The following is a 27,282-nucleotide window of genomic DNA, read 5'->3' as shown; positions in this document are numbered from 1 at the left end:
AATGGATGTCAGATGAACTAATGAGACATATGGCAGAGAAGAAAAATGCATGGGATTCATATAAATTAACACGTGACACAGAAGCCTAGCCTATGATAGATATAAGCTGGTCTGTAACCAAATCACAAAGAATATTAGGAAGGCAAAGGCAGATTATGAGAAATCATTGGCAAAGGATGCAAAGAAAAACAGCAAGGAGTTCTTTACCTATGTAACCTCTAGAAGGAAAGGGATGAATCAGATTGGTCCACTTGATATCGATGGTTCAACTGTTCATGATCCTGCTCAGGTAGCTAACAAACTAAATTAATATTTTGCATCGACATTCACACATGAGGAGTTATTCAGCGAGGGGAATGCCAAACATAAAAATGACACTTGAGGCGGATGGGATCTATCCAGTTATATTAAAGGAGGCAGCAAAGGAAGTAAGCAAACCCTTAGCCATAATTATGAGAGCTTCCTTGGACTCAGGGGAGGTACCCATAGACTGGAAATGTGCAAATGTGACCCCAATTCACAAAGGAGGATCAAAGGCTGACACAAGTAATTATAGACCTGTGAGTTTAACTTCTGTTCCAAGAAAATTAATGGAGGTACTGGTTAAAGAAGCACTGCAGGATCATCTTGACAAGAATTCAGTTATAGCTCAGACACAGCATGGTTTTGTTAAGGGGCAGTCTTGCCTGACCAATTTGATTGGATACTATGATGCAGTCACAAAAGAACTGGATGCAGGGAATAACTTTGATATTATATACTTGGATCTTAAAAAGGCTTTTGATACTGATGCACATAGAAGACTGCTGAACAAATTGGAGCAGTGTGACATTGGAGGCAAATTGCTGCTATGAATAAAGGGGTGGTTGAGGGGGAGAAGACAGAGAGTGGTAATCAATGGACACTGCTCATCGTGGACTAATGTTATTAGTGGAGTCCCTCAGGGTTCAGTATTGGGTCCATTATTGTTTTCTGTATTTATAAATGATATTGATGATGGTATATCAAGCTTAATGTCCAAGTTTGCAGACGATACGAAGGTTGGCAGGGTTGTCAAGGACACTACTGACACTATGCTGCTGCAACAGGATCTGAAAGGTTGAGCAGATGGGCTGAGAGGTGGCAAATGAAGTTTAACATTGACAAATCTAAAGTACTACATATGGGAAACAGCAACCCCAGAGCAACGTATCAACTCTGTGGTACTACACTGACAGTGGTAGAGAATGAAAGGGACTTGGGGGTGGTTGTGCAGGCAGATATGAAGTTTTCTGAGCAGTGCAGACGGGCTGCAAGAGTAGCTCATGGAGTATTGTCAATGATATACAGGAATTTTTCCAGCAGGGATAAGGAGGTGATTATTCCATTGTATAAGGCATTGGTCAGGCCACACCTTGAGTACTGTATACAGTTCTGTAGGCCTCATTTCAAGAAGGATGTAGAGCTGCTGGAACGAGTACAGAGAAGGACAACAAGATTAGTGAATGGAACAAAGGGTTGCTCTTACGAAGAAAGGCTTAAGTTTTGCAAATTACAGTGTCTGGAGACTAGGCACTGGCGAGGTGATCTGATAGAGGTGTATAAAGCTTTGAATGGTTTGAGCATGCTTAATGCTGAAGGAATTCTTCCTCTTGCTTAGAATAATCATTTGAGAGGGCATAAATTCAAATTGAGGAAAGACAGATGTAGGATAGATGTGCGGAAATTTGCCTTTGGCCAGTGGGTAGTTGGTTGGTGGAACAGACTTCCATCCCTTGTTGTGGAAGTTGATAGCCTAAATAAATTTAAGGCTCAGCTGGACAGGTATTTGGACCGAATGGAGGTGTGAAATGGGAGCGCTTTTTTTTTTTTTTTTTTTTCTTTTTGGCTGATGCTGCATAAGCTTGCTTTCTTGCATCATATTCCTCTGCTAATGCTAATATCTTCATAATTGCAGAAGGACGTGACAATTAACGAAATCCAAAGAAAGAGAACATGTCACAAAGACTGTTATTATGTGGCCGTCCTAAGGTCACATCACCACAGGACCTTAAATATATCTTGATAATTGCAGAACCTACACACATTTTGGATTAAAACTTACCGTTGTCACCAGAAGGCCATGACGTTTGGTTTGCTGGTTTTGATGGTTAATTTTTGGGTACAACTATACTTACAGTGGGGTGTTCTATTTGCTACATTATCGCGGGTTCTTAGAGAAACAGGGGTTGCGACGTAGGCAAGTGTCGGCTGAATAATTAATTAGAAATTTGTGCACGAACTGGTGCGGGGAGAGACCAGCACCGCTGTACCCACAACAATAGCTTTATTCAGTGCCTCCCAATAGGTCTGAGGGGGGGGGGGGGGTTATGTGTGCCAAGGGTGTGTTCGAATTAAAGTAGAATGGGGCGTAAAATCCCAATAAGAGTAGGTTACTGGTGCGAAGTGATGATCGCAGATCGTAGTCCACCCTTCGTTTGCCCTCTACGCATTTTTTGCGTCGGCCAGAAGAAAGCCATCTTGGTTTCATTATAGATAATAATCTTCTAGATCAGCAGCCATTTTTATTTCTCCCGTTCCCATGGCAACCCATGTAATATAAGGTCGACACCCTTTCCTCTCTGTACTGTGATTTAAACGAAGCAAAGAAAATGAAAGAGAGAGAAAATTTTGTACTTTCTCATCCAGGGTACGAAACAAAACAATATGGGGAGCAATCATGACAATTTCTAGAGGGGGAGTGGTCGAAATCACGAAATTAGAGCGACGCATATTCGCAAAGAATGCTGATGGTTGTGCCAACCCCAAAATGTGAAGACGCATTAACCTCATTTCGCTGTTTCACTGGACGCCTGCCGACGTGATTTAGAACTAAAATTTACTATCCAGAAGACCTTGTATGAATACAAAATAATGCGGATATTCAGCACCAAAAGATGAGCTAGTTGGAAGACTGGTTCTAGCTGTTACCATAATTCCGAAAAAAAAAAAAAAAAAAAGAACAGAAGGAAAAAAAGAAACAGAATATCCACAGAACGAAAAAAAAAAAAAAGTGGAGAAAAAAGTAAAGAAAATTAACCAAACCAAAAGATTTTTTTTTTATTGCTAAATCGATAAGATCTTCATTTGTTAAATTTCGTTGCCGTGACTACACTAGCTATGAAATGTACACGTCAGAAGATAAACTGCTCTCTATACTCGTGCAGGTGGCTCGCGTGCCATTGTACATTTCCAACAATACATTCTCGGTATTGTTGAACATGTACAAGTCACGATGTCTTTTTTTTTTATTTTTCATTTTAATGCGCGTGTCACAAATAGACGAAATGTGAAAGTCCAGTTATGTTACATTTTTCATTATAGAAAGTACAGCGAGAGAGAGAAAAAAATGTCCTCCACGAAAAATGTAGGACAAGGTCAAGACGTCAGCAGATGAAGTACACAAATCATTTGATACTTTACGGTTACTGGAGCAGGAAACCCTTGTAGACGGTTTCCTGTTACAATATTTTAATGAAAAAGACCAAAAACAACAAAGAAATTCAGTTATGTCTTCACTTATAATGGCGCTTTCGATTTCGATGCAAGTTTCGTGAATTATTCCACTGAGCATGCGCTTTGGCATAATCTGAAACAAAGTTTTAAACCTAAAGGAAGCGTCTTCAACTTTTGAAAAGTGACCTTCTTGCGTTTAAAAGGTGAAAATGTTTACCACACACGCGAGGCAAGGTCCTCTTTTTACCTGCCATTGCCCCAGAGGTGTTTGAACGCTACCTGTCAGGGGTCACTTTCTGATGCTGCCATATCAACAACCGCGGACCCTGTTTTTCAGGAGTCGACACGCGCCAGGCATTTTAATCATCGTTAAGAATTCTTGAAACGTAAATCTCAAGTATTCCTCTAATAAATTATCGCTTTTTTTTTTTCTAAATGCCACAATAATTTGGTTACTAAATACACATTCGTAATGTCTTTTGGAAACGTTCTTCGAAACTAAATCAACGGGTGCTGCTATAAACGGATGTATGGAGAAAACGAAAATCTGAAGAAATTATGGATCAAAATAGTAATAAAAATGGTCACTGAGCAGTAGACAATAAAACGCGAAATTTACCAGAATAAATAATTTAACACGACAATCAAAAGTAAACCAAAACAATTCAACCCAACAATGAACCTCAAAATTTAATAGAATAAATAATTGAACCCAACAATGAAACGCGAAATTTACTAGATTAAATAATTTAACATAATGAAACGCGAACTTTACCAGAATACTTAATTTTCCAACAATGAAAAGAAAACCAAAATAATTCAACCCAACAATGAAAAACAAAATTTACCAGAATAAATAATTTTACCCAACAATGAAACGCGAAATTTACGAGAATAAATAATTTTAACCAACAATGAAACGCTAAATTTAATAGAATAAATAATTTAACACAACAATGAAACGCGAAATTTATAAGAATACATAATTTTACCCAACAATTAAAAGCAAACCAAAATAATGCAACCCAACAATGAAACACGAAATTTACCAGAATTCTTAATTTTACCAACATTGAAAAGCAAACCAAAATAATTCAACCCAACAATGAAACGCGAAATTTACGAGAATAAATAATTTTAACCAACAATGAAACGCTAAATTTAATAGAAAAAATAATTCAACACAACAATGAAACGCGAAATTTATAAAAATACATGATTTTACCCAACAATTAAAAGCAAACCAAAATAATGCAACCCAACAATGAAACACAAAATTTACGAGAATAAATAATTCAACCCAACAATGAAACGCGAAATTTACAAGAATTCTTAATTTTACCAACATTGAAAAGCAAACCAAAATAATTCAACCCAACAATGAAACACAAAATTTACGAGAATAAATAATTTTACCCAACAATGAAACGCGAAATTTACGAGAATAAATAATTTTATCCAAAAATGAAACGCGAAATTTACGAAAATAAATAATTTTAACCAACAATGAAACGCTAAATTTAATAGAATAAATAATTTAACACAACAATGAAACGCGAAATTTATAAGAATACATAATTTTACCCAACAATTAAAAGCAATCCAAAATAATGCAACCCAACAATGAAACACAAAATTTACCAGAATAAATAATTTTACCCAACAATGAAACGCGAAATTTAAGAGAATAAATAATTTTAACCAACAATGAAACGCTAAATTTAATAGAATAAATAATTTAACACAACAATTAAAAGCAAACCAATATAATGCAACCCAACAATGAAACACGAAATTTACCAGAATTCTTAATTTTACCAACTTTGAAAAGCAAACTAAAATAATTCAACCCAACAATGAAACGCAAAATTTACGAGAATAAATAATTTTACCCAACAATGAAACTCGAAATTTACGAGAATAAATAATTTAACACAACAATGAAACGCGAAATTTATCGGAATACATAATTTTACCCAACAATGAAACAAAATTTACGAGAATAATTGAACCCAACAATGAAACGTGAAATATAATAGAATAAATAATTTAACTGAACAATGAAACCGTATTCTCAAACTTCGTGCAGATGAAACACGCGAATGTAATGGACATGAACAGAGCGTGCAGACGTTAAAATGTATATTTCATATTGTTATGATCCTTTGAGCGTGCGCAGTTAGAGATTATGTTTCAGACCGGTGTTTTTCTTCTTGAATATAATTTATTTTGGCTTTTCTAAGGCGAATTTTTTCAATTTCGGTGCCATTTTCAAATCATTTAGCATAATTCCCGAAATATAACCAAAATAGATAACAAAAAACATTTAAAATTAACGCGAAACAGGTCAGGTGAAATAAACAGTTAACCAGAAAAATACTTTATAGTTTTGTTTCTTCTTTAACCTACTTTTATCGAAAGTAAATGATGATCGGACGTATTTATAAAAACAGCAGTTTTACTTTTTCATGCTCTGTCTCACAGGAGTAACTGACACTAATGCAATGCTGCGATAACCCCCTCTAACGTAATTACCACGAGCTGATATTTCCACACTAAGTTCCTTAACACAATAAGTATCTTTCAATTGAAGCAGAAAAAAAGAGAGAAGGCAGATTGGAAGTTAACTTCCGGGTATTTTCGTTCGATTTATGAAGTGTGCTTGTCATGTAAGAATTGTTTTTGCGAAGTAATATTTTAAGGAGCACGCATAGGGGGGATTTTAGGTAATTAAGACCGAGATAAGAAGCGGTAATTACAGCTAATGCGTTGCATTGTCCATTGTCATTTAGATAAGAACTTAAAAAAATCTTAAATAGAAAATATAACTATAAATAAACTTAATCTTACCCGGTGGCCAGTTTTCTTCCACTTACACTTCTAAATCCGTTTCCTTGAGTTGTTTTTATGTTTCCCAAGAATAGAAGTTGGACATAAATTAATTTCTACAGGAGCTTCGTAAACCTAAATTATTATAAAAGGAATTAAAGAGTTCTGTAAGTAAATTTCCCTTACAACAAATCCTAGATTGGTAAAATGAAAGATGGGCAGAGTCTTGTACTGTTCTCGAAGATTATTAGGAACCCCCCTCCCCTTTAATCCTACCCCTACTTCAAAGTAATCATCGTCTTCTTAATGGAAGTTGGAAAATTAATCAACCACGTAGCCGATGTTAAAAAAAATGTCAAAATTACATTAGTTGTCTGAGAGTTTGGTATGCTGTCTCTCCCCTGTAAGGGGAAAAATTCCAAGGGGTCGCCCACCTTAAAGTTATCACATTATGACTCAGAATTAGCGGGAAACACTCAGCAATACGCAGATAGAATTGTGGATTGCTATTTTTCCATCCGATATCCATTGATCTCTTAGGATGGGTGGAATGATTCCGCATCGTTTTATTTCTCTTTCATTCCATCGCATGCCTTCGTTATTCTGTGTATACCCTTACATCCGGGCTCATTTATTCTGTTGGAAAAATAAATTTTTCGAAATAACAACCAAACGGAAAATTAAGAACTAGAAACTTCTTAAGATGTAGAAAATAAGATATCGTTATTAGGATCCTTTGTAAATTATATATCCCCTTTATTCGGGGGGACTTAAAACACTTATTAAAAATATTAATTAAATCTACTAGTTTCATTAAAAATAGTAATTAAATGTAGACGCAGACAATATTGATTGAATATCTAATAAAAGAAAAATCCAAATTAATCTTTGTAATAAACATCCCCTCCACGCGCACATTCCTGCTTTTGTACGAAGGGTAATCAAATGTGAACGCATTGGGATCGAATGAAACGCGGTCTGTTTGTGACGTCATACAGAGTCGAACCCGGGATACATCGAAAATTGCGATCGTCAAGCTCGCAATCGACTTTATACGCTTTGCTTTCGACATTATGACGCGGAAACAGATTCGTGCGTATATATACGTACTTAAATTCGTAACAGTACGTCTTTATACGCCAAAGTATCTTTGAGAATTGGACGGTTAATCTTTCACACGCTGTTAGTCAGGTTAAACAGGCGACATTCCACTTTTATTGCCCTGTCATCCTTTCAAATGAACGTTCTCCAATTTTACGACATCCCCGAAGTATATATATTCATTATACGTAACCCACTTAGGTCATTTCATAGCCTACTAATTTCTCCTTGATGTATTCTTAAGACGGTGTTGTTTCTTAATTTTATTTGAAGAGTACTCGCGCTATTTACTTAGTAAAATACATCGATAAAAAAAGAGGACAAAATATAGGCCAGGATTGGAAAACGTGGAGGTAAAGGAACCCTTTCCTCCCCCCATACAGACAATAAATGAGGGACGTTGTCATTTGCATTTTTCCCAATAATTTGGCACATCAGTGTACCAGGATAGAGGTGGTTATTACCTTTCCGTGCAGTCACGCCTAAGCGAACCCCCCCCCCCAGACGTTAACTAGAAGCTAATTTCGTAGTCAATCGCTGTACTAACAACCAATTATCCTTATAATTTCTCCTGGCCTACTTCAACTATTGTTAGATAGATAGATTTTGGGCCACAGCGTTAGAGGACCCCCACGTTATGTTCATTATCACGAAGCTGGTTTCTCTGAGAGTGTATTTTACACCTCCAGTGATTATACCCTAGAAGTTTCCCTTAACAAAAGAGCAGTATTCGTTTGTACACAGCTAAGCCTAATCATTTTCTCAGCAGGATCTAAATGATGGATAAAGTATTTGGGACACTGAACAGGATAACGAAGGAATGATTTTCAGGTCAGTGAGAGCATGCAGATGTATTTTCAGATAATTTTAAATGGCAAATTAAGGGTACAAACTGTCCAGAAACTTTCTCCATTAGATGTCACTTGCGCTAGTATCGACTGAAATAAATGTTTCTTAATTCGAGACTTATCTTTTATTATTAAATATAGAGCGCGCTTCGAGCACACGATAAAGTAGGCAGGAACTTAAAGATAACGCGGAGAAAGGGTTAAAGATATCTGAGGTGAAGAATCCGACTTCAACAACGGTTATCACAATCACCACAGTTCCGATAATAGTCGGTTATGTTCCCATAGTTCCAGCGTACTTGGAATCAGAAGGTTCGAATAGTAATGTAACCCCATTGAGGTAGTCATCCGGAAAAGGGGCCGGCTATAATTTCCATGCGCACGTTGCACCTATTTTTGTGTTGTTTTTTTTTTTTTTTTTTTTGAGCTGATATCGAGGTTAAGTTACCGCCTACGCGTGGCGCGCGACGTGACTAGAGCTTAATTCCATTTATTCGGTTTTTGCAATGCGATTTCGAAAGGCTGGATGCTCAAGTCACTTGTTGATTCGCGTAAGTGGAGTTTATTTGCTCAGGTGACACCTGCGTTCACTTTTAGAGAAAACGAAAGGAAAAGCACCTCAGAAATCACTTATTTTGAGATAAAATTGAAGTTTACGTAAAATTTCGAATTTTGATTGATATATTTAGCATTTATAGTATTAGCAGTCGTGATATTATTATTCTGGCATTTTATTAAGATTTTTCTAAAAAACACATTTGAGTTTTCTAAACTAATTAAGATTTTTTTTTAAATTAAATTTTTTTTTTTTTTTGGTTTATAAACAAAACTTTATAAAAACACCTTTTCATTTTTTAAAGTCGGATTCTATAATTCATTTATAATAACATGATAAGTGATAGTATTTTAGCGTGATCGGGGAGAAATTAGATGTCAGGGTAATCCTCGCTGAAGATTTGCCTAGAAGCAGAAAATTTAAGACAGGACTCAGTTTTAGAAGGATTGAAGTCAACTAAGTTGTCTTTGCCCCACTGGAGAATTACTTGGAGATCAGCATCTAAGGAATTGGTACCGGATATTCGAGAAGTTGATTGAGCAGAGCAAGGTTTCTCAAAATGTAAAGTAGAATGCAATGTGCTATCATTGGCAAAACTATGGATAGGATTTCCGGTCAACAGAAGAAGGTCATTAATATAAAAGAACTGAACATCGGCTTTAGTTGGGACGTAAGAAGACAACCGCTTACCATCTCCAGCAGTGAGCAGTCAGAGAGAAAACTGGATAGCCAATTACAAAAAACAGTTGGCATTAGATGGAAGCTTATTTAGAACACCTACATGCCAAACACGATCGAAAGCCTTTGAGATGTCAAGAGCAACCACTTCTATTTCACCGAACCTTTCCATTGAATTAGTCCATAAATGGGTAACATAAGCCAGAATATCGACACTGGCGGAATCCATACTGGTGATCGTTCATCAGACGGAAGGTTTCTAGGTAGTTTAAGAGTTGGCAGTTGATTGGTTTCTACATTCTTTAGAAAAAGTAGAAGTAATTGCAATTGGACGATAATTGGATGGGAGGGATTTGTCACCCTTTTTAGGAACTGGCTGGATATGAGCAAATTTCCAAGCAGAAGGAAAAACACCTTTGGAATAAGAAAGTGAAAAAAGGCGGCAAAGAATAGGAGTAAGTTCAGGAGCACAGGTTTTGGGAACAAGTTGAGAAATACCATCAGGACCTGGAGTTTTCTTAGCATCAAGATTCATCAAAATCCTTCTGACATCCTTTTGATGGAAGACCACAGAAGGCATTGAATGGAGCGTGTTGGGAATGGTGGGAGGTGTTTTACCAAGATCATTAATACATGAGCTGGAAGAAAAATGGGATGCTAGCAGGTCAGCTTTATCCTTGGCTGAAGTGACAACAGAACCATCTGGTTTGGACAGAGGTGGGAGCAGAGATGGGCAAAAGTTGCGGCCAATAGCTTTGGCAAGAGACCAGAATACTCGCCTACCATTAGGGCAAGAAGCAAGTTTTCTACTCTTAGCCTGTTCAAACTCTAGTTTGGACTGATTAATAACTGCTTTACAATTGTTGCGAGCTTTGGTGTAGGCAGAAAATGAAACTGAAGAATTAGAAACAAGCCAATTATGATATGCAACATTCTTCTCTTGAACAGCCTTAGCATATTTATTGGAAAACAAAGGTTTAGATAAAGGACGAGATTTTAAAGTGGAGTGTGGGATAAAGGATTCCATTCCTGCAAGAATAATTTCACTGACACGATCCGAGCAAACATTGACATCTGAAGTTTTGAAACAGTAATCAGACCAAGGAAAAAAGAAAAGAAATCTCGCAGGTCATCCCATTTTGCATTCTTGTAATGCCAAACAACACGAGGTTGGGAATAGCCATGAGATAAAGGCTCCATTCGAGAAGAGATCATCACCAAGTTGTGATCTGAGGTGCCTAAAGGACCTCTCACTTCGACTGTGTACTTAGAAGGGAAAAAGATCATGTTTGTGAGAAAAAGATCAAGCGTGTTGGCTGTGTCTTTAGAATGGTATTCCGGCAGGTAAGTGAATAATCTCTGCGAGGTCATCAGTAATTGCAAAAGCCTCCGCATCTCGACCAGCTAGGTCTGTGTAACCAGAAAGCAGAAGTCAGCTGGAGCTGTGAACATTAAACTCACCTGAAAAAATTACCTCACTATTAGAAAAGTTTAAAAGGGAGGAAATCAAAGGGTTCCAAGTGATTGGTGGAGTTGGGAGAACGACAGAAGCAACAAATGACTCTGACAGAATGCGGTAGAGAGGATTTAAGCCAGAGAAGATGGAAAAGAGGAGAATCCAAATTACAAGTCTCTGACAAGGAATATCGGAACGGACATATGCACAAGTACCACCTTTAAAGAGAAAGGAATCATAAAGCGAATAATTAGGGCAACTGAGATGAGCAGTAGTTGAATCAGCCGATAACTGAGATTCTGTCAGAAAAAGTACATGGGGTTTGGCAGACTGCAAGTGGAAATGGACATCGTTCAGATTAGAATTGAGACCACGTATATTTGTGAAATGAATCCTAGAGAGTTACCAATAGGTTCGGTCCGGTGGATATTCACAGTGTGCTAGATGCCGTATTTCGGGACTTGCACATAGAGTTATACCCAGAGTTACTAAGAGTCCCACCATCGTGAAGGCACTAGCAGAGGATTTGGCTGTCACAGACTGACCGGACTTCGCAGGAATTTGGTCCACTTGGCTTGAGTGTCACCGGATTATCAGTTCCATCATCGTTTTAGACTCCCAGTACAAGCACAGCTTGGCATATCTGCAACAACCTCAAGGATCGCCCGGGTTCGTATCCCATCGATGACACTGAGAACTTCTATGAGCTTTTTTCACTCCGTGGCTGAGTTAGTCTGCCTTGGGCGTAGATAGCGAGGTTTTTCCCCAGAACACGGGGTTTTTAGCCCAGCAAAGCAGGCAAATCGACCAGGGAACACGCAATTTGCAAATAGAAGACAGATGGTAGATGAAATAACATTCCGGGTGACCCTAATAAATATTTGCAGTTCTCTACCATTCAGAATGCAGCAGCTGACAAATATCCTAATGAAAGAATGGTCAAATCTGGAGCTAGACTCCCTCAGACACCCAATGCAATCCATGCCACAATCTCCACGGACTAATTCGGAAAATAGGTGTCCCTACTAATAATTGAATAAAGGTTTATAATATTTTGGCCAGTGAGTATAGTTTGCAATCCAAATCAGTAGTTAAGTTACGGATATGTTGCTGTTTGCTATAACGACTGCAGTGAATTTATTTAAATAAAAATTCTTAAATTTTAAATTAATTTAGTTAAATTTAGAGCCAAGACGTCAAGCATGCAAGGGCTATGAAACTTCGATAGTACATGAATTGGATGAAGCACGCACTACGTATAAACAGCGATATACTTCTGCTTAGAAAGAAGTGCTGTTTTTTGTAGTGCAAGACCGAGGAAACTGATGATCACAGGTATTCTGTAGAAAACAGTTTGCTTTTGCTACGCACTAAGGCTTTTCACAAACTCATTTATGATAATAATTATAAATTAAACAATTTAAATAAGAAATTTATATTTTAAATATATTTAATTATTTAAATTAAATATAAATTTAATTATTAATGAAATCATTATTTGAAATTTCGATAGTCGATTTGATTGTTGGAAATTGCGATGGTAGATTTCATTGTTGGATTTTTATAGCCGATTTCATTGTTGGAAATTTCGATGGTCTGTTTCATTGTTGGAAATTTCGATGGTCTGTTTCATTGTTGGATTTTGATAGCCAATTTCATTGTTGGATTTTGATAGCCGATTTCATTGTTGGAAATTTCGATGGTCGGTTTTATTGTTTGAAATTTCGATGGTCTGTTTCAGTGTTGAATTTTTATAGCCGATTTCATTGTTGGATTTTTATAGCCGATTTCATTGTTGGATTTTTATAGCCGATTTCATTGTTGGATTTGATTTTTATAGCCGATTTCATTGTTGGAAATTTCGATGGTCGGTTTCATTGTTCGAAATCATTCGAATGAAATGTTATTACGTTAAATCATTTAAAAATTTAATTAATTGAAATTAAAGAAATGTGAGAGCGATTCATAGCAGGAGGAGCATTTTCGGATTAAGCCAATATTTTAAAAGTATGACGTAAATAACCGGAACTGCCCTTACTCCTTTAACCTCCTCACTCCCTCACGTTCTTATCGTATTACCTTTAGAGACGAATGTCTTTTGGTTAGGTGGCTCTTTGAAGGTTATCACTTGTCTCAGCGCATAACTAGAAAACTGTGAACTTTAATTTCGAGCATCGGAAAATATACGATAGCTATTAAACAGGAGGAGGAGGAGGAGGAGAAATTTTCTGCATTGTTTCTACGTCCGGTCTGGCGTGCATTTCATAATTTAATTACACGACACAAAGATCGTTATCAAATAACTGCCCATTGTCCGTTCGTTCAAGGAGACCAACGTAGGGTCATTCTGGATCCATCTAGGAAACTAAAACAAACGTACCAAAGAAATAGCAGAAGTCAAAGGAATAAAGGTGAAATTACTAACCAGAAGAAGGGCAAAGAAAACAAATTTAAAACCCGCAGTACAGTTTATATTCTACGCTTTCTATTTTCAATCTGACGCATGCGCGAAAGCCGTTTACAACAGCCTGGCTCTAATGACTTTCTATTGTGATTTTAAAGGCAGTTAAATGCAAATGCGTTTACCAAGGACGTGCGAAAGAGTCGCTTCTCCCACGGTGGAATGCGCAGTGACTTTTAACCATACTTTCAACCAGGTACTGTATTCGATTTATGGAACTATGGATTATTTTATGGATGATTATGATGAGATCGGCGTTTGGTCGAAGTTTGTTATTCGATTTCATTGTTGGAAATTTCGATGGTCGATTTCCATTGTTGGATTTTGATAGTCAGGCGCTGTATGGTAGTCCGAATACGCTTATACTTGTTTGATTTCCCAGTTTAACCCACATGGTCCGTCAGCTTAACACAAAATCTGATACAAGAGAGAGTTCGAGGAAGAGGAGGAGAAAGTTGCAGGCGGAGATGAAAACGGGGGTCAAAGGTTACGCGAGAATCATATGTCCCAAATAGTCTCATCAGTGGCTGTTATCGTTTAGAACCAGGAAGCTGATAATATACCACAAAGGTCATCAACCAAAGCAATGGCCTGTTGGGAAGTAACCCGGGCTAAATGCCAATCCTAAGGAAGTACGAAGCTGACCCACTTAACGCGGCCACCTTGTCCTACCACATTCTTTGTGGAAACGTGACGCCACCCTCTACAAGGGAAGCAATGGAACGCTGGCACACGACTCTGACCCCTCCGAACCCAGAAAAGCCAGTAAGTGTATTTGTAACCGGCGAGGTCTGGAATGCTTTGTTAACAACACCCCATGCTTCCTACAATCCATCTTACGTTAAGTGATCCCAGAACGCCACCTGCCGACCCAAACAATAATAATTATTTCAGCGAATATCGGTCTTGTATACAAGAGATTAACGTGTAACCCTAACATTGACGAAAACCAGTCTCCCTCCCTGTGGGTTCAAGTGGAGTGTAATTGGCTTTGATTGGTTTGGCCCATGGACCAACATTAGAGAAGATTATCGGATAAAATGCAACGCCATACAGAGCAATGACTGTACCACTGATTAGATTGTGAATTGCAGTTAAAGACGCAATGCGCAAAACAGAAAAAACACTCTTAGGGTGGTCATAAAAAGATTGGGACTAATTTTTTTAATTTTGAATGGCATAAGAGGTTCAACAGATGGAAGAACCAGCACAAAATATGACTCTGTCCCAGGAAGTCCATCAGACATCAGTAAGTGATGACATTACTGGTAGAGCATCTCATATTATCTTTGAAGATAGACGAATTACAGTTAGAAAACCTTGCAGAGGCCTTGGATATTAATTATGGGAGCTCAAAAAGCATTTTCGAAGAACATTTGAGAATGACACATGGTTTTTCACATTGAAACCCTCGACTCCTTATCCCCGAACAAAAATAGGTTAACAGGACACGCAGTTCACATCGGTGTCCTCATCAAAAAAACACCAACGTCAAGAAAATAACTTTGAATGAATCCTAGACTTACCATTACGATCGTGGACATAAAAACTCTATAACCGAGACCCCGCGACTTGAGTTGCCTTGTCTTTGAGTCAAAGAACTTCGACCCTTAGTCATATTAAAGTTTTAAACTCAGTTTAGAACACCATAATGATAACACCAGCAATGTTTTTATCCAGAATTCAGTCTTTCAAATTCAGACTACAGTACAATCGTGTGCCATATTGACCTCCTTGACTGAATCACCTTCTTTCCCTCCTTTCCCCTCCCCTCGCCTCCAGTTTGAACTCCGATCACAGTGGACACTTTTGTTAGTGTCGCTAAACACGTTCGAAATCAGGTTGCTCCTTAAGTGAGACATTACCTGCTGATTTTTAGAACACGCTATCTTATTCTTTGTAGGTGTGTCTCGGAGTTTGATCTAGTTATTTGCATATCAGGTCTAACTGATGGGATTTATACGTTCGCTGAATGTTTACGTGTGGGAGTGTCTTTGGACATAATCGATGACCGATATCTCAAACCAAAATGTCTGAAGTAGTGCGGAATGTTTTTTTTATTTTATCAAATATACACCTTTTGTAGGTTGCATTTAAAATTTCACCACCTCCTCGACACTGGACTTGTACTGAGTTCAGGACCTTAATAGGTAACTGACTTCCAGGTTCTAGAATATTCGAAAATATTCCAGAAAGGTGCAGAGGACTCTTGGATGTGGTAGAACGTTACAGATGATTCCAGAATATTCTAGAAAGTGGGAGTATCGTTTCAATATTATGGAAGATTGTAGATGATTCTAGAGTATTTTGCAATAAGTAAAATCGAACACCCAATAGGAACTTAGAAACTATTGTGTCTACATCCACTGTAAAACTTCATCTTAAACAAGAAGGACTTCGTGGTGGTGTAGTGGTCCTAAAACCCTTTAAAACCGGAACATCGAAAGAAATGGCTGGCTTTGGCCAAGAGCTATCAACATTGGACAATTGAAGAGTGTAAAAACACACTGTGGACGGATGACTCCAAATTTGAATTCTTTGGATCCGAGCGTAATTCAAGAGTCTATGTGAGAGTCTATTTGGATTCAAGGATTTATGTGAGACGAACAACTGAAGGAAAAATGGTGCCACATTGTTCATTGCCTACAGTCAAGCACAATGGTGGTTCCATCATAATCTGGGGTTGCTTCGGTTCGTCATAATTAAGGAATTTTAAGAAAAGAAGGTTATAAAAACATTCTTGAACATAATGCAATACTCTCTGGACTTCGTCTTTGGGGAAGAAATATTATATTGCAACAAGAAAATGATTCTTCTCTAATGAATATCATTCTGTCCTATGAGACCAACTTCGCCCTACAATGCTTCAGCTTTACCGGATTGCAATGAACTCCTTCAAGCCGACAACGCAACATCCACCTTGCAAAAATTTTATGTGGATGGTTTGCAGAACAGTCCCAAGATTTCCAATATCTACCCTGGCCGCCTATTTCTCAAGATCTGAATCCAATTGAGGATGTCTCGGATATGCTGGAAAGGACAATTCGGCTTTGCAGTTCTCTGACCCCAATACAGCAGCTAACAAATATCCTGATGGGACGATGATCAAATCTGGAGCTGGAATCTCTCGGATACCTAATGGAATCTAGACCACGATGTGTACAGGCCGCAATTTAGCAAAAGGTGATCGAGTAGATATTAGATAAAGATGTTTAATATTTTGGACAGTTAGTATATATAACACAAGTTCGAAAATTAATTTCCGGGAATGAGTCAATTCAAAGAAAACCAGGCATCAGGAGGACACTTCTTCCATTACTTAACAATGATAACGTATTGAACAACACAACAGTCCCTAACAGGACTGCATGCGACCGACTTATGATACGCAAATAATCTTGTACAAAGAAGTAGTCATATGTCTGCTGACACCTTGCACCATGATTTTGTTAATTAATTTATAATTATTGTATATATTTCTCTATTCTTCCTAAACCTGAAGTTTCAATTTTAGTTTTATATCATTGCAGGATCTTTCTTAGACTTGGTCAGTTCCATGACGATGATGGGTGTATGGCGTGGAATCTACAGTAGCCTTTTGGCCTGCTTCATCTGCTTGGTGCTGTCATCTATCGGTGGACGAGCTATTGAGCCAACATCACTTGGATGCAGCTTTGAAAACGATGAGCATAGTATCCGATGTCGGAACACGAGCTTGGATAATGTCTCCCACTCTTTACGGATCCTACAGGCGGTCCTTAACGTTACCGTGGATCCTGGGAAGATCGAAATTGAAGACTGCGATGTGTCCGAACTTCCGTATTTATTTCCACCATTCAACAGAACAGTCGGGAGCATCAAAATGGTCCGTTGCGGATTGGAATACGTGTATCCAGATGCTTTTGCTAGGCTGAATAAGAAACTGCGCTATCTGGACCTTTCTTACAACAAATTGCACTCCATTCCTTATGCCCTAAGCACTTTGGAGTCTCTGGAAGTCCTTAACCTGGAACACAACCAAATCGCCTTCCTCCATCAGAGTCCAGTGTTCCAGCAAATGAATAAACTGCAGGTACTCAACCTGGCTCACAACTACCTCGGTCTCTCCAGAGAACTCTTCCCAGACGTTCGTAAAATCTCTATACAGCAACCTGTGGATGACTTCCCTCAGCAGTTTGCCGACGCATTACCCATAGACGAGTTCAGCATAGGACCAACAACCAACAGCCTAGCAGTCCTAAATCTCCGAAGTAATAAACTCAAAGTGATTCCGCACCAGCTGTACATGACCCAGTTCCCACATCTGCTCCATCTTGACATCAGCGAAAACATTGTTCATTCACTTCCTGAGTTCTCCCCTAATTTGTTACCAAGACTACGAACTTTGGATCTCCATGGTAACCGTATCGAGAAAGTTATCTTCTATTCTCTTCCGGTGTATCTGCAATGGTTAGACCTTTCGGGTGAGTATCGATCACAATGACATCGTTTTCCTATTTTCAATGCTTCCAGCAAGATTTAGCCAAAAAATTACTTTAAAAAGTTATTTATGCCAGGCGCGTGCAAAATCTTCCAATTTCTTCTTGAATTTTTCAAAACTCTCCACTGCGTCCACCCTTGCAAGCAACTTATTCCAGCATCAGTATCATTTAGGAAGAAGAGGGGTCCAAGCACTGATGCTTGAGGGACTCTACCTGTCCACTAAGAAGATTATTCATCTGTGACCACCCTCAATTTCCTCTCCTTCAACCAAACCCTAATCCATGGAATTTTCCAATTATCCCAACCTGATCTAAAGTATACAATAACCTTTCAATCCAGACAATGTCAAAATTCCAAAAAATATATTCTGAAATTTTTTTCTGCTGTTGTACACTCACTGGCCAAAAAATTAGAATCCCCCTTTCCTGGGGGATTCTTTGTCGATCCACCATGGGCAAGACAGATCCGCCAGTAATGTGAGAAGGTTGTGTCACTTCCAATGAATATCTTTCCGTCGTATCGGACCAACTTTGCTCTGAAATGTTTATTCGGATTGCGATGGAATCTTTCAAGAAGACAACTCAACTATCCACCATGGAAAATATCTGAATGTCTCGAGGACAATTTCCAATATTTTCAATATCTACCCTGCACGCCTAATTCTCCACATCTGAATCTAGTTGAAAAGACCTGAGTTCGAGTCCAATCTATGAGATGAGGAATTTTTATGGGCCTAACGTGGCCGAGTTAGTCGGTCTCAGGCGACTAGGTTTTTCATCCAGCAAACAGAAACTCGACCACATGGACAGTATACACAAGGCAATATGGCCTTAGTTCTTGATGCTCCTAAAATCCTTGAACAACAACTTCTCATATCAAATCTGGAGCTAGACTCCTTCAGACACTCAGTGGAATCCATGCCATGATATGTACGCACTGTAATTCTGGTTAAAGATGGTTTTACTACATATCGAATAAGTTTCTAATATTTTAGCTAGTGAGTGTACAAATCTTGAAGTATTCTGAATTACTACAACAAAATCCGTGTACGTTTATTTGTCTTCTGACAAATTGGCTCTCCTCTGAGTATTTGCAACCACTTAACGTGAATTGGAAGCAACATATTACTATTTATCCAAGGCATTCATAAACAGCTGCTTTGTCATGCACCCCCTCTTAGAATCTCAAACGTCGATTGTGCCCATAAATATTTACATTATGCAAAGAACGCCATTATGATAATTGCTGGCCATATCACGATAAAAGTGGATCGAAACGTATATATGATGCTCGATTTTTAACAGTGTATTCGGTTCATTATGTTCCTAATGGTGTATCGATTTCTTTAAGCACAGTTCCGACGTCATTAGTCAAGATTTAAGCATTTTCTTAAACGTTTCTTGCATAGCATAATCTATTTTCTTTCCCCATAGACAAGACCGTTCTTATTTTATTCTCGATACACTAAGCGTTTTAATTTAAAATTTCAACAGTCCCCCAGAGGGCGCTACGTATCGATCTCTTTAGGGACGGCAGGTGAGAGTCATTGTATTAAAAAAATACAAAACGAAATTCACCCGAAGCATATAGGATATCAGTTGTGCAATCTGACGAGATCCAGTAAGTGCGAAACAGTTGACAAGCGTCCATTCGCCTTATTTGACCCTCGAGTGAAAACCCATTAAGGAGAACTCGCAGTCGATTAGCGACTCTTCGCTCTGCGAAACTAGCGACACCTGTCGACGTAAATTGGAACTTATCATCGATGTTTTTTTCGTTTCCACTTAGGGCATTTTGCACGTGGCATTTCGAGGTTATTTCACTCCTGAAACGTTCGATCTCGCGTTCGTAACCCACATTCTTGACAAGATAAGACCCGAACGGGCGTTCACCAAACATATCGTGAACTCACTTAGCCGGATATTTACAGATGTAGATTACCTTGAAATTGTAACGTGATTTGAGACCACCCTTTTAAACTGATTTCCCGCTAATTCAGGCTTTTTCTTTAAGATACTAAATTTTTTTTTTCTGCGCATGCTCATTTAGGTGTTTTTGTATAACCATCAACAGAGAAATCCAAAGATATTGACCCACCACGAAACCTGAATCTCTACACGATCTTGTTTTTCATTTCTTGCCATCAACTAGAACTTTTCCAAGAATGCAACTTCTGCTTGAAACCGGTTCTTGTCCACACTGTCAGAAAACGTAGATGAAGAAAGAATGCACCCAAGGATTGAAATACCCGAAGGCTGTGCAACTTATGGAATTTCATAACCAGTGGAGTAAAAGAATCCATTTAAGAGTCTTTGACGGATAGTTTAATGAAAGCCCTTTCATTACAAGATGCCAACCCCCCCCAACCATAGAAATCATTATAGTCTAAAACCAGCACATCAGGTGAACTGAGGATAGGGTGGGAGTTCACTATGACAAGGTCTTACTTTGCATTTCTTGTGGTGCTCCAATATTTTGCAGCTCTAGTGTATATAAGTAGAAAAAACATTTCTCCTAACAGCAGAAATTACCATAAAATTATTCCGATATTACCCTGATTTGTACATCTTCGTGCAGGTTCGAACAGACGTGCGTAACTTCGAGTTAGATTCTTTAGAATGAAAGCCAGGAAATTAAGTTCATGAGGCTTGCAGTGGTGCCGAGAACATCGTGATTGGACAATTGAACAGTGGAAGACGAATGTGATCAGACGAATCACGATACCCTTTGTTTTTACTCTGATGGTAGACAGACGGTGTGGCGAGAACCTCACGAAGCGATGGATCCTGCTTACCTTGTTAAGACAACCCAAGCATCTGGAGGTGATATCAAGGTATGAACTTTTGTCTGATCCGCTGTATTTGTTGGCACGGACTGGGTCCGTTGATACCGGTGGAAGGTTGAATGTCATCCAGGGAGTACCTGAATTTTGTATCAAATCTACTACACCCTGCAATGTTGCACTTTTATCCAGAAGATGATGGCCACTTTATGGATGACAATGCAACAGCGCATCGTGCCAGAATGGTTCGGAGAACGTAACGCGGATTTCCAGCAACTTTCTTGGCCCCCACCTTCTCCTGATCTGAATCCTATTGCGAATGTGTGGGATATGCTGGAGAGAGCTATTCGGCAACAAAGTCCTCTTCCTTCAGCTTGGTCGCAGCTAAGAGATATTTTGCTGGAAGAATGGTTACAATTAGACCAGAATCCATGTCGCGCCACACATTTCCTGGTATTTGAAAAAAAGGGGTCCGATTCGATACTGAACAAAGGTTGGTATTTTTTTTGGCCAGCGTGTATAGAATCGAATATTGTTCAAGTTATTGGAACAATAATATTGAATCGATTTCAACAACAACACACTGTATTATATTGGGAAAATGATTAATATTGTTGCAAGTTTTATATTGGTAAATATATTAATTCATTTTGAGAGTTTAATTGAAAGCAGTCAGAAAGACAATCTCTAAAGCATTTTTATCTTACAGATAATCCTATTTACTGCGACTGCAATGCCCTCTGGTTGCAAGAGTGGTCTCAGAGCAACACCAGCAGTCTCTTCCTTCCCCAATGCCAATCACCAGAACATACGAAGGGATTAAACTTGAGCACTATAGCGAGGTCCGTCTTGTGCCACGAGGAGAACAGCAGCGCCCTCTCTTATGTACCGGATAGTTCGGGAAACTTCGAGATCACGAGTCTGACCAGCACTGAAGACACCATTTTCATTTCTTGGAAAGTAACGTCAGGGGGCGCTGCTGACTGGCGTGTGGTGTACCGTAAATCATCGCAGAATCCGTACAAAATGGTGTTGAACTCTGATCTTTACTCAACGTACATGCCGGGAAACAAGGATGCTTTACAAGAGGACAGTGCCGAATTTTCCGACAAAATAACCCAACTTGACCCCGGAAGTCAATATGTGGTGTGCGTGGCGGGCATCCAGAGTAATAAATTCCTCATCGAGCCTGGCAAATGTCGGAAGGTCAGCACAAAGAGTCGTACCGAGTTATCTACAACACCTCAAGACCCTTCGCAACCTGTGGTTGTCATTAACGGCCCTGTGACCTCTGACCCGATTGAAGTATCCTCCCGTACGCCAAGCATCGCTACCAAAACGCTTCTGCAAGACATTCGGGTATCTCAGAACTCGGTAACCATTTTTTGGAAGCTTATGTTTGTGGAGAGGTTCAAAAGGTCATTGGCCGAAAGCGCCGTGGTCATGGAGCACGGCCGTCGTAACTACGAATGGCTGATCCGCTCCCGACGATTTGCAACTTTTAACATCACAGAAGTTCAAATTAAGGAGCCAAACGCTGAAGACGACAACGATGCCACTTATGAATACACAATCGAAAATTTGGATCCCGGATCCGGATATGACGTGTGTCTCATTGCCGTGGATACCATTCTCGAAGAACCAAATCTCCAGTCAGTTCCTGGATTCACTTCGAGCTTTGCAATGCACGAACATTACGGAGCTTCCCATGCCAGAGAGCAGATGGCTTGCAAGGAGGTGATTACTCTCGAAGATGGTGATGGATTCCCTGTTACCGAAGTTGCTGTCGCTACTACCGTGTCGACCTCTACTACTGTCGCAGTCATAGTCATCTGCTGCTTCTGCTGTCCCAAGAAGCTTCTGCGGTGTCGCGCGAAAAAATGGAAAGAACAAATCAAGAAGACAGCAAGGTCTCATTCTCCGCTGGGCAGTATCGCAGAATGTACGTCAAAGACCCCAATGGCCAAGTCCCTAATAGTTACATCCCCAGAAGGACAGCCAGCTAAAGATACAACCATAGTCCAGAGGAACACCATGGAACGGTACAAAAATTCTGACAATCCTGACATAATAAGTCCAACTCAGGAAGGATCGTCAATTGTTGAAGAGGAAGAGATCCAAATACCAAAAATCCTCATCCCTGCAGTCTCCAGTGCAAATCCGAACGACGGATACTTAACGCCCATTACAGAAGATTCGTTAGCAAAGCGCCCTCTGGAGGAAGGCGGCAGCATTACCTCTGCATCTGCATCTGTAATGAAAAACCTTTTTAATGAAGAACTCCAAAAGCCAGAGACTGAAAAAGCAATCGAATCCTCTTCAAAGAGCATCAAGACCCTTTCGGATATAAACAACTCGGTAAAGAGCAGTGTCGGGAGCCGTTCCAGACACTCTAGTTCCAGAAAGAAAAGAGCTGGTCCACTGGAGCAGCTCAATAATTCCATTAGAAGAAAATCATCCTCTAGAAGGGAAAAATCTCTACTCATTCAAAGACCCCCTTCTAACAAGGGAAGACCCAAAAACACCCGAAAGTACACCGAATATCCTCCAGAATTGAACACAAGTACACGTTCCATTACCAGTAGCAGCAGATCTTCCATAACTCCTGATTATTATTCCGATAATGATCGATCAATCACTCCCGTTTCCAAAAGAACGGAATACTACATTAATCCAGAAGATATACAGTACATTGGTGGTAAAAATGTACAAATTTTTATGAAAGGAAATAGAACGCTTCCAAGAAATTTCAAAGGGCCTTGCTTTGATGATTCATTAGTATTTCATCCACGCTACAGCCTACCGAATTCGTTCCGATGTAAAGGTCGGCCGACTACTGACCCGTCAGAGTCATCAGACGGAGATGATAGCTGCGACAGAAGCACATTAAGTCTGTCCACTGGACCTTTGTGGTTTCAGTCTCATGGGCCAGTGGATAATTATGGTAGCAGTACATCGCTATTATCAAGCACTGCATCCAGTAGGTTGCGATCGAAAGACTCTGGTTTTGATAGGGGAAGTGTTCACCAAGTTGCAACGAGTACTCAGGACACGCAAGATAACAGTTCACACTATTTTATTGAACATGTATAAAAATGAACAGAAAAAATAATATTTTCATAAATAAATCGTTAAGTAGAAACATGTTCAAGACTGGCCAAAGAGCAATTTATTTTTATAAGGTATTAATGTGCATGAGTGAAGTACTAACTTTTCTACACAGTGGACTGATATGAAAAACGAAGTGCCGCTAGGTGGCGCTCTGTTATATTATATTTATCGGTTTTTCATCCATCCAATCAGTTTTTCATCCTTCCAAAATGTCAGCTATTTCAGTATTTTATCGTTCAGTATAAGAAATACTTTTATGATCGTTGAAGTTGATTAATTAATTATTAATGAAAAGCGCAGTGTTTAATTGGTAAAATTTCAAAATTTAAATGAATTTAAAAACAAAGTAAAATAATTATTTAATATTAAAATTAAAATTAGAATTTATGTACAATCCACAAGAGGTCGCGTTTGTATAATATAATATAATTTAAAAGAAAAATCTAAATCGGCAACTAGATACAAACAAATTCTACTCAAGCGCCACCTAGATTTTTATATCAATTATAGAAACGTATATTATTTTAATGTGGTGTTCAATCTATGTTATCTGTGATATTGAAGTTTTTTAAAGTAATTTTTTATACTTCTATCTGTCGTTGAAGATTAATTTTTTTATCTGTCATTTCGTACATAAAATGTATTTTTTTTTTCTTTCTTTCTAATTACTGATGTGAATATGTATCCGAATTTTGCTTCAAAGATTTATGAAGAAATATGGAATCCCACCATTTGTAAAAATCACAATTTAAGAGAAATAAATAAAAAACGTTATGAAAGAAACGATGTTTGATTCCTTTGTTAAAATAATTATTTTAAATTTATATTTATTTATTTTTTATAAAAATCTTATGGCTTTCCACAGAATAAAAATAATCAATAACATTAATTTATTATTCAATATTATTTAAATGGACATTCACTATGATTAATAATTATCAACAAATTAAATTATATAAATATATGTAAATTATAATAAATAATAAATATACAGTAATAAGCATTAAACAATTACTTGACATTTAATAAAATAATAAACAAACCAGAATATACTTTAATTATAATAAATTTGTATTTTTAATAAAATTTTATAATAATTAATGATTAATTAATAGCACTTAATTGTTTATTAATTAATAATTGCTTTAATTTTGGCTGCAGTCAAAATAAAATAAGACAAAACAGAATAGGTATATGTACTTTAATTAATAAACAATTTATTAATTAAAGATTATTGATAAATTTTGTATTTTTTAACAATTAATTAATAAGCAATTACTTGACATTTAATATAATAATAAAAAACATTATGAAAGAAACGAAGTTTTATTCCTTTGTTAAAGAATTCTAAATGATAATAAAATAAATTTTCTTTAAAATATATATTTTTTGGTTTTATAAACATTTTATGGCTTGTCACAGAATAAAAATAATCAATAACATTAATTTATCATCCAATATTATTTAATTGATAATAAGGTAAAATATTAATAAGGTAAAAATATTATTTATTAATTAATTATTATATAATTAATAAATGACAAGTAATTGTTTAATGATTAATTGATTGCTAATTATTATTAAATTTTATTCAAAAATAATACTGAAATTATTATAATTAATTAAAGTAATAATATTCTGTATTATTTTATATTTTTTTACAATTTATATATAAAATAATAATAATTATGTTTAATAATTTATATATAATTTTTATATATAAACAAAACAGAATATTAACGATTATTTATAATTAATTAATAGTTATTTATTATAAATAGTTAATAAACAATAACTTGACATTTAATAAAACAATAAACAAACCAGAATATACCTTAATTATAATACATTTTGTATTTTTAATAAAATTTTATAACTAATGATTTATTAATACCACTTAATTGTTTATTAATTAATAATTGTTTTAATTATGTCTGCAGTCAAAAATAAAATAAAATAAGACAAAACAGAATATGTATTTATACTTTCATTATAATAATTTTATTATAATTTTAATAAAATTTTAATAATAATTAATGATTAATTAATAACACTTAAATTTTTATTAATTGATAATTGTTTTTAATGATGGCTTCAGTCAAACACAGAATAATAAAATAAAATAATAAAATAAAACAAAATATTTATACTCTATTTAATTATAATGATTTTGTATAATTTTAATAAATTTTATTAATAATTAATTAATAACACTTAATTTTTTATTAATTTGTTTATTAATTTGTTTATTAATTATTATTAATTATTAATTAGTTTCAATTATGTCTTCAGTCGAACACAGAATAATAAAATAAAATAATAAAACAAACTGAACTTCTTTATACTAATTGATATTGAAATTATTAATATCAATATTACTAGTTTTAATACATTTATCAAATTTATATTTCCCAAATTATTTTTATTTATTATCGATGATTAACAATAGACATTAAGTAAATATTTTTCTTTATTTTTTTACGAGTTTTCTGGAAAGTTATTGCCCACCAATAAATACCAACTTGTGGATATCCATGGGAAGGATACATAACAACCCTTTCAGACACTAAATACCTTCAATTGCTGATCATAAAATGGAAAGAACAGAAAGAGGATTTGACAACTCAAAGAAGTGGAAATATCAGAAAATTCACCAAACGCGGATTATTTCAGACCATCCAGATAGAGACCATCTAAAAATAGCAATAATCCCTGAACCCAAATCAATGTGAAATTCTGTTCGTGTATCCAGACATGGTCTTTTTACATTGCACTGTTCCAGGAAAGGATTAAAAATCCTCTATCCCCATCGGACGTTGTCCTACCAAATAATGAAAGTTTTGTTTATTCGAAAGACTATTCATGAGACCTCTGAAACCTGATAAAAGACTTTTGTCTTTTTCTTGGCTTGGAACAGTAAAAAATAAGGGTGGAAACTGTTGAACCGGATTTTATATCTTTCACTTGTCTTCAAACTTTCTTATTTTATATTTTCTTTGAAGCCGAGAAGTTTAAGAGAAGTTTGGGAGGAATTTCTTCCCCCGGGCTGTGAGAACAGTATTTCATGGTGGGGTGGAGTTATAGAGAGTTAGCAGCTGCACAGAATAAAAGTAACGCCAAAAGAAAAGAAAAAACCTAGTTTTATGGCAAGGCAGGATTATCCACCAATAAAGATAAGTGTTCCTGTCTAAATATTTCACAAGTTGCAGCTGTTTCTGCAGTGCAAGGTTCGTCGAACAAGAGGTCATTAATATACAGGAGGATAGGTGAAAAACTTGTTTCCACTTGTTTCTCCGTCGAGCCAAACACTTGACAGTGATGCCACTACTTTAAGAACAACCCCCTTATTATATTATATACACCCAAAAAATCTATAACAATAGTAATATTTTAATGCACAACGATTGAGCTAATTTGCATTTTAAAATTCATAAAATCATCTCAAATCAGTACCTTGACTTAAATTTTTATGGAGCAAAGATAGTCTCACATCCAAAATGGCTT

At 37.0% G+C, this 27,282-nt stretch overlaps 1 protein-coding gene across 1 annotated transcript in view; it reads left to right on the top strand.

Moving 5' to 3' along the window:
- Window positions 1-23,979, top strand: part of LOC150075907 (uncharacterized) — a 32,094-nt gene extending 8,115 nt beyond the window's left edge. Inside the window, exons 2-3 of the mRNA XM_090388047.1 lie at window positions 16,934-17,866; window positions 21,377-23,979. Coding sequence (XP_090244173.1) covers window positions 16,960-17,866; window positions 21,377-23,760 — 3,291 coding nt within the window. The 5' untranslated portion in view covers window positions 16,934-16,959 and the 3' untranslated portion in view covers window positions 23,761-23,979. The remainder of the gene's footprint in view (window positions 1-16,933; window positions 17,867-21,376) is intronic.
- The last annotated feature ends 3,303 nt before the right edge of the window (window positions 23,980-27,282 follow it).

This window comes from Mastigoproctus giganteus, chromosome 13 (genome assembly GCF_048544385.1).
Source record: "Mastigoproctus giganteus isolate SK-2022 chromosome 13, ASM4854438v1, whole genome shotgun sequence".
NCBI lineage: Eukaryota > Metazoa > Arthropoda > Arachnida > Uropygi > Thelyphonidae > Mastigoproctus > Mastigoproctus giganteus.
The sequence above is the reverse complement of the archived record's forward strand: the minus strand, read 5'-3'. Positions and strand labels throughout refer to the sequence as shown.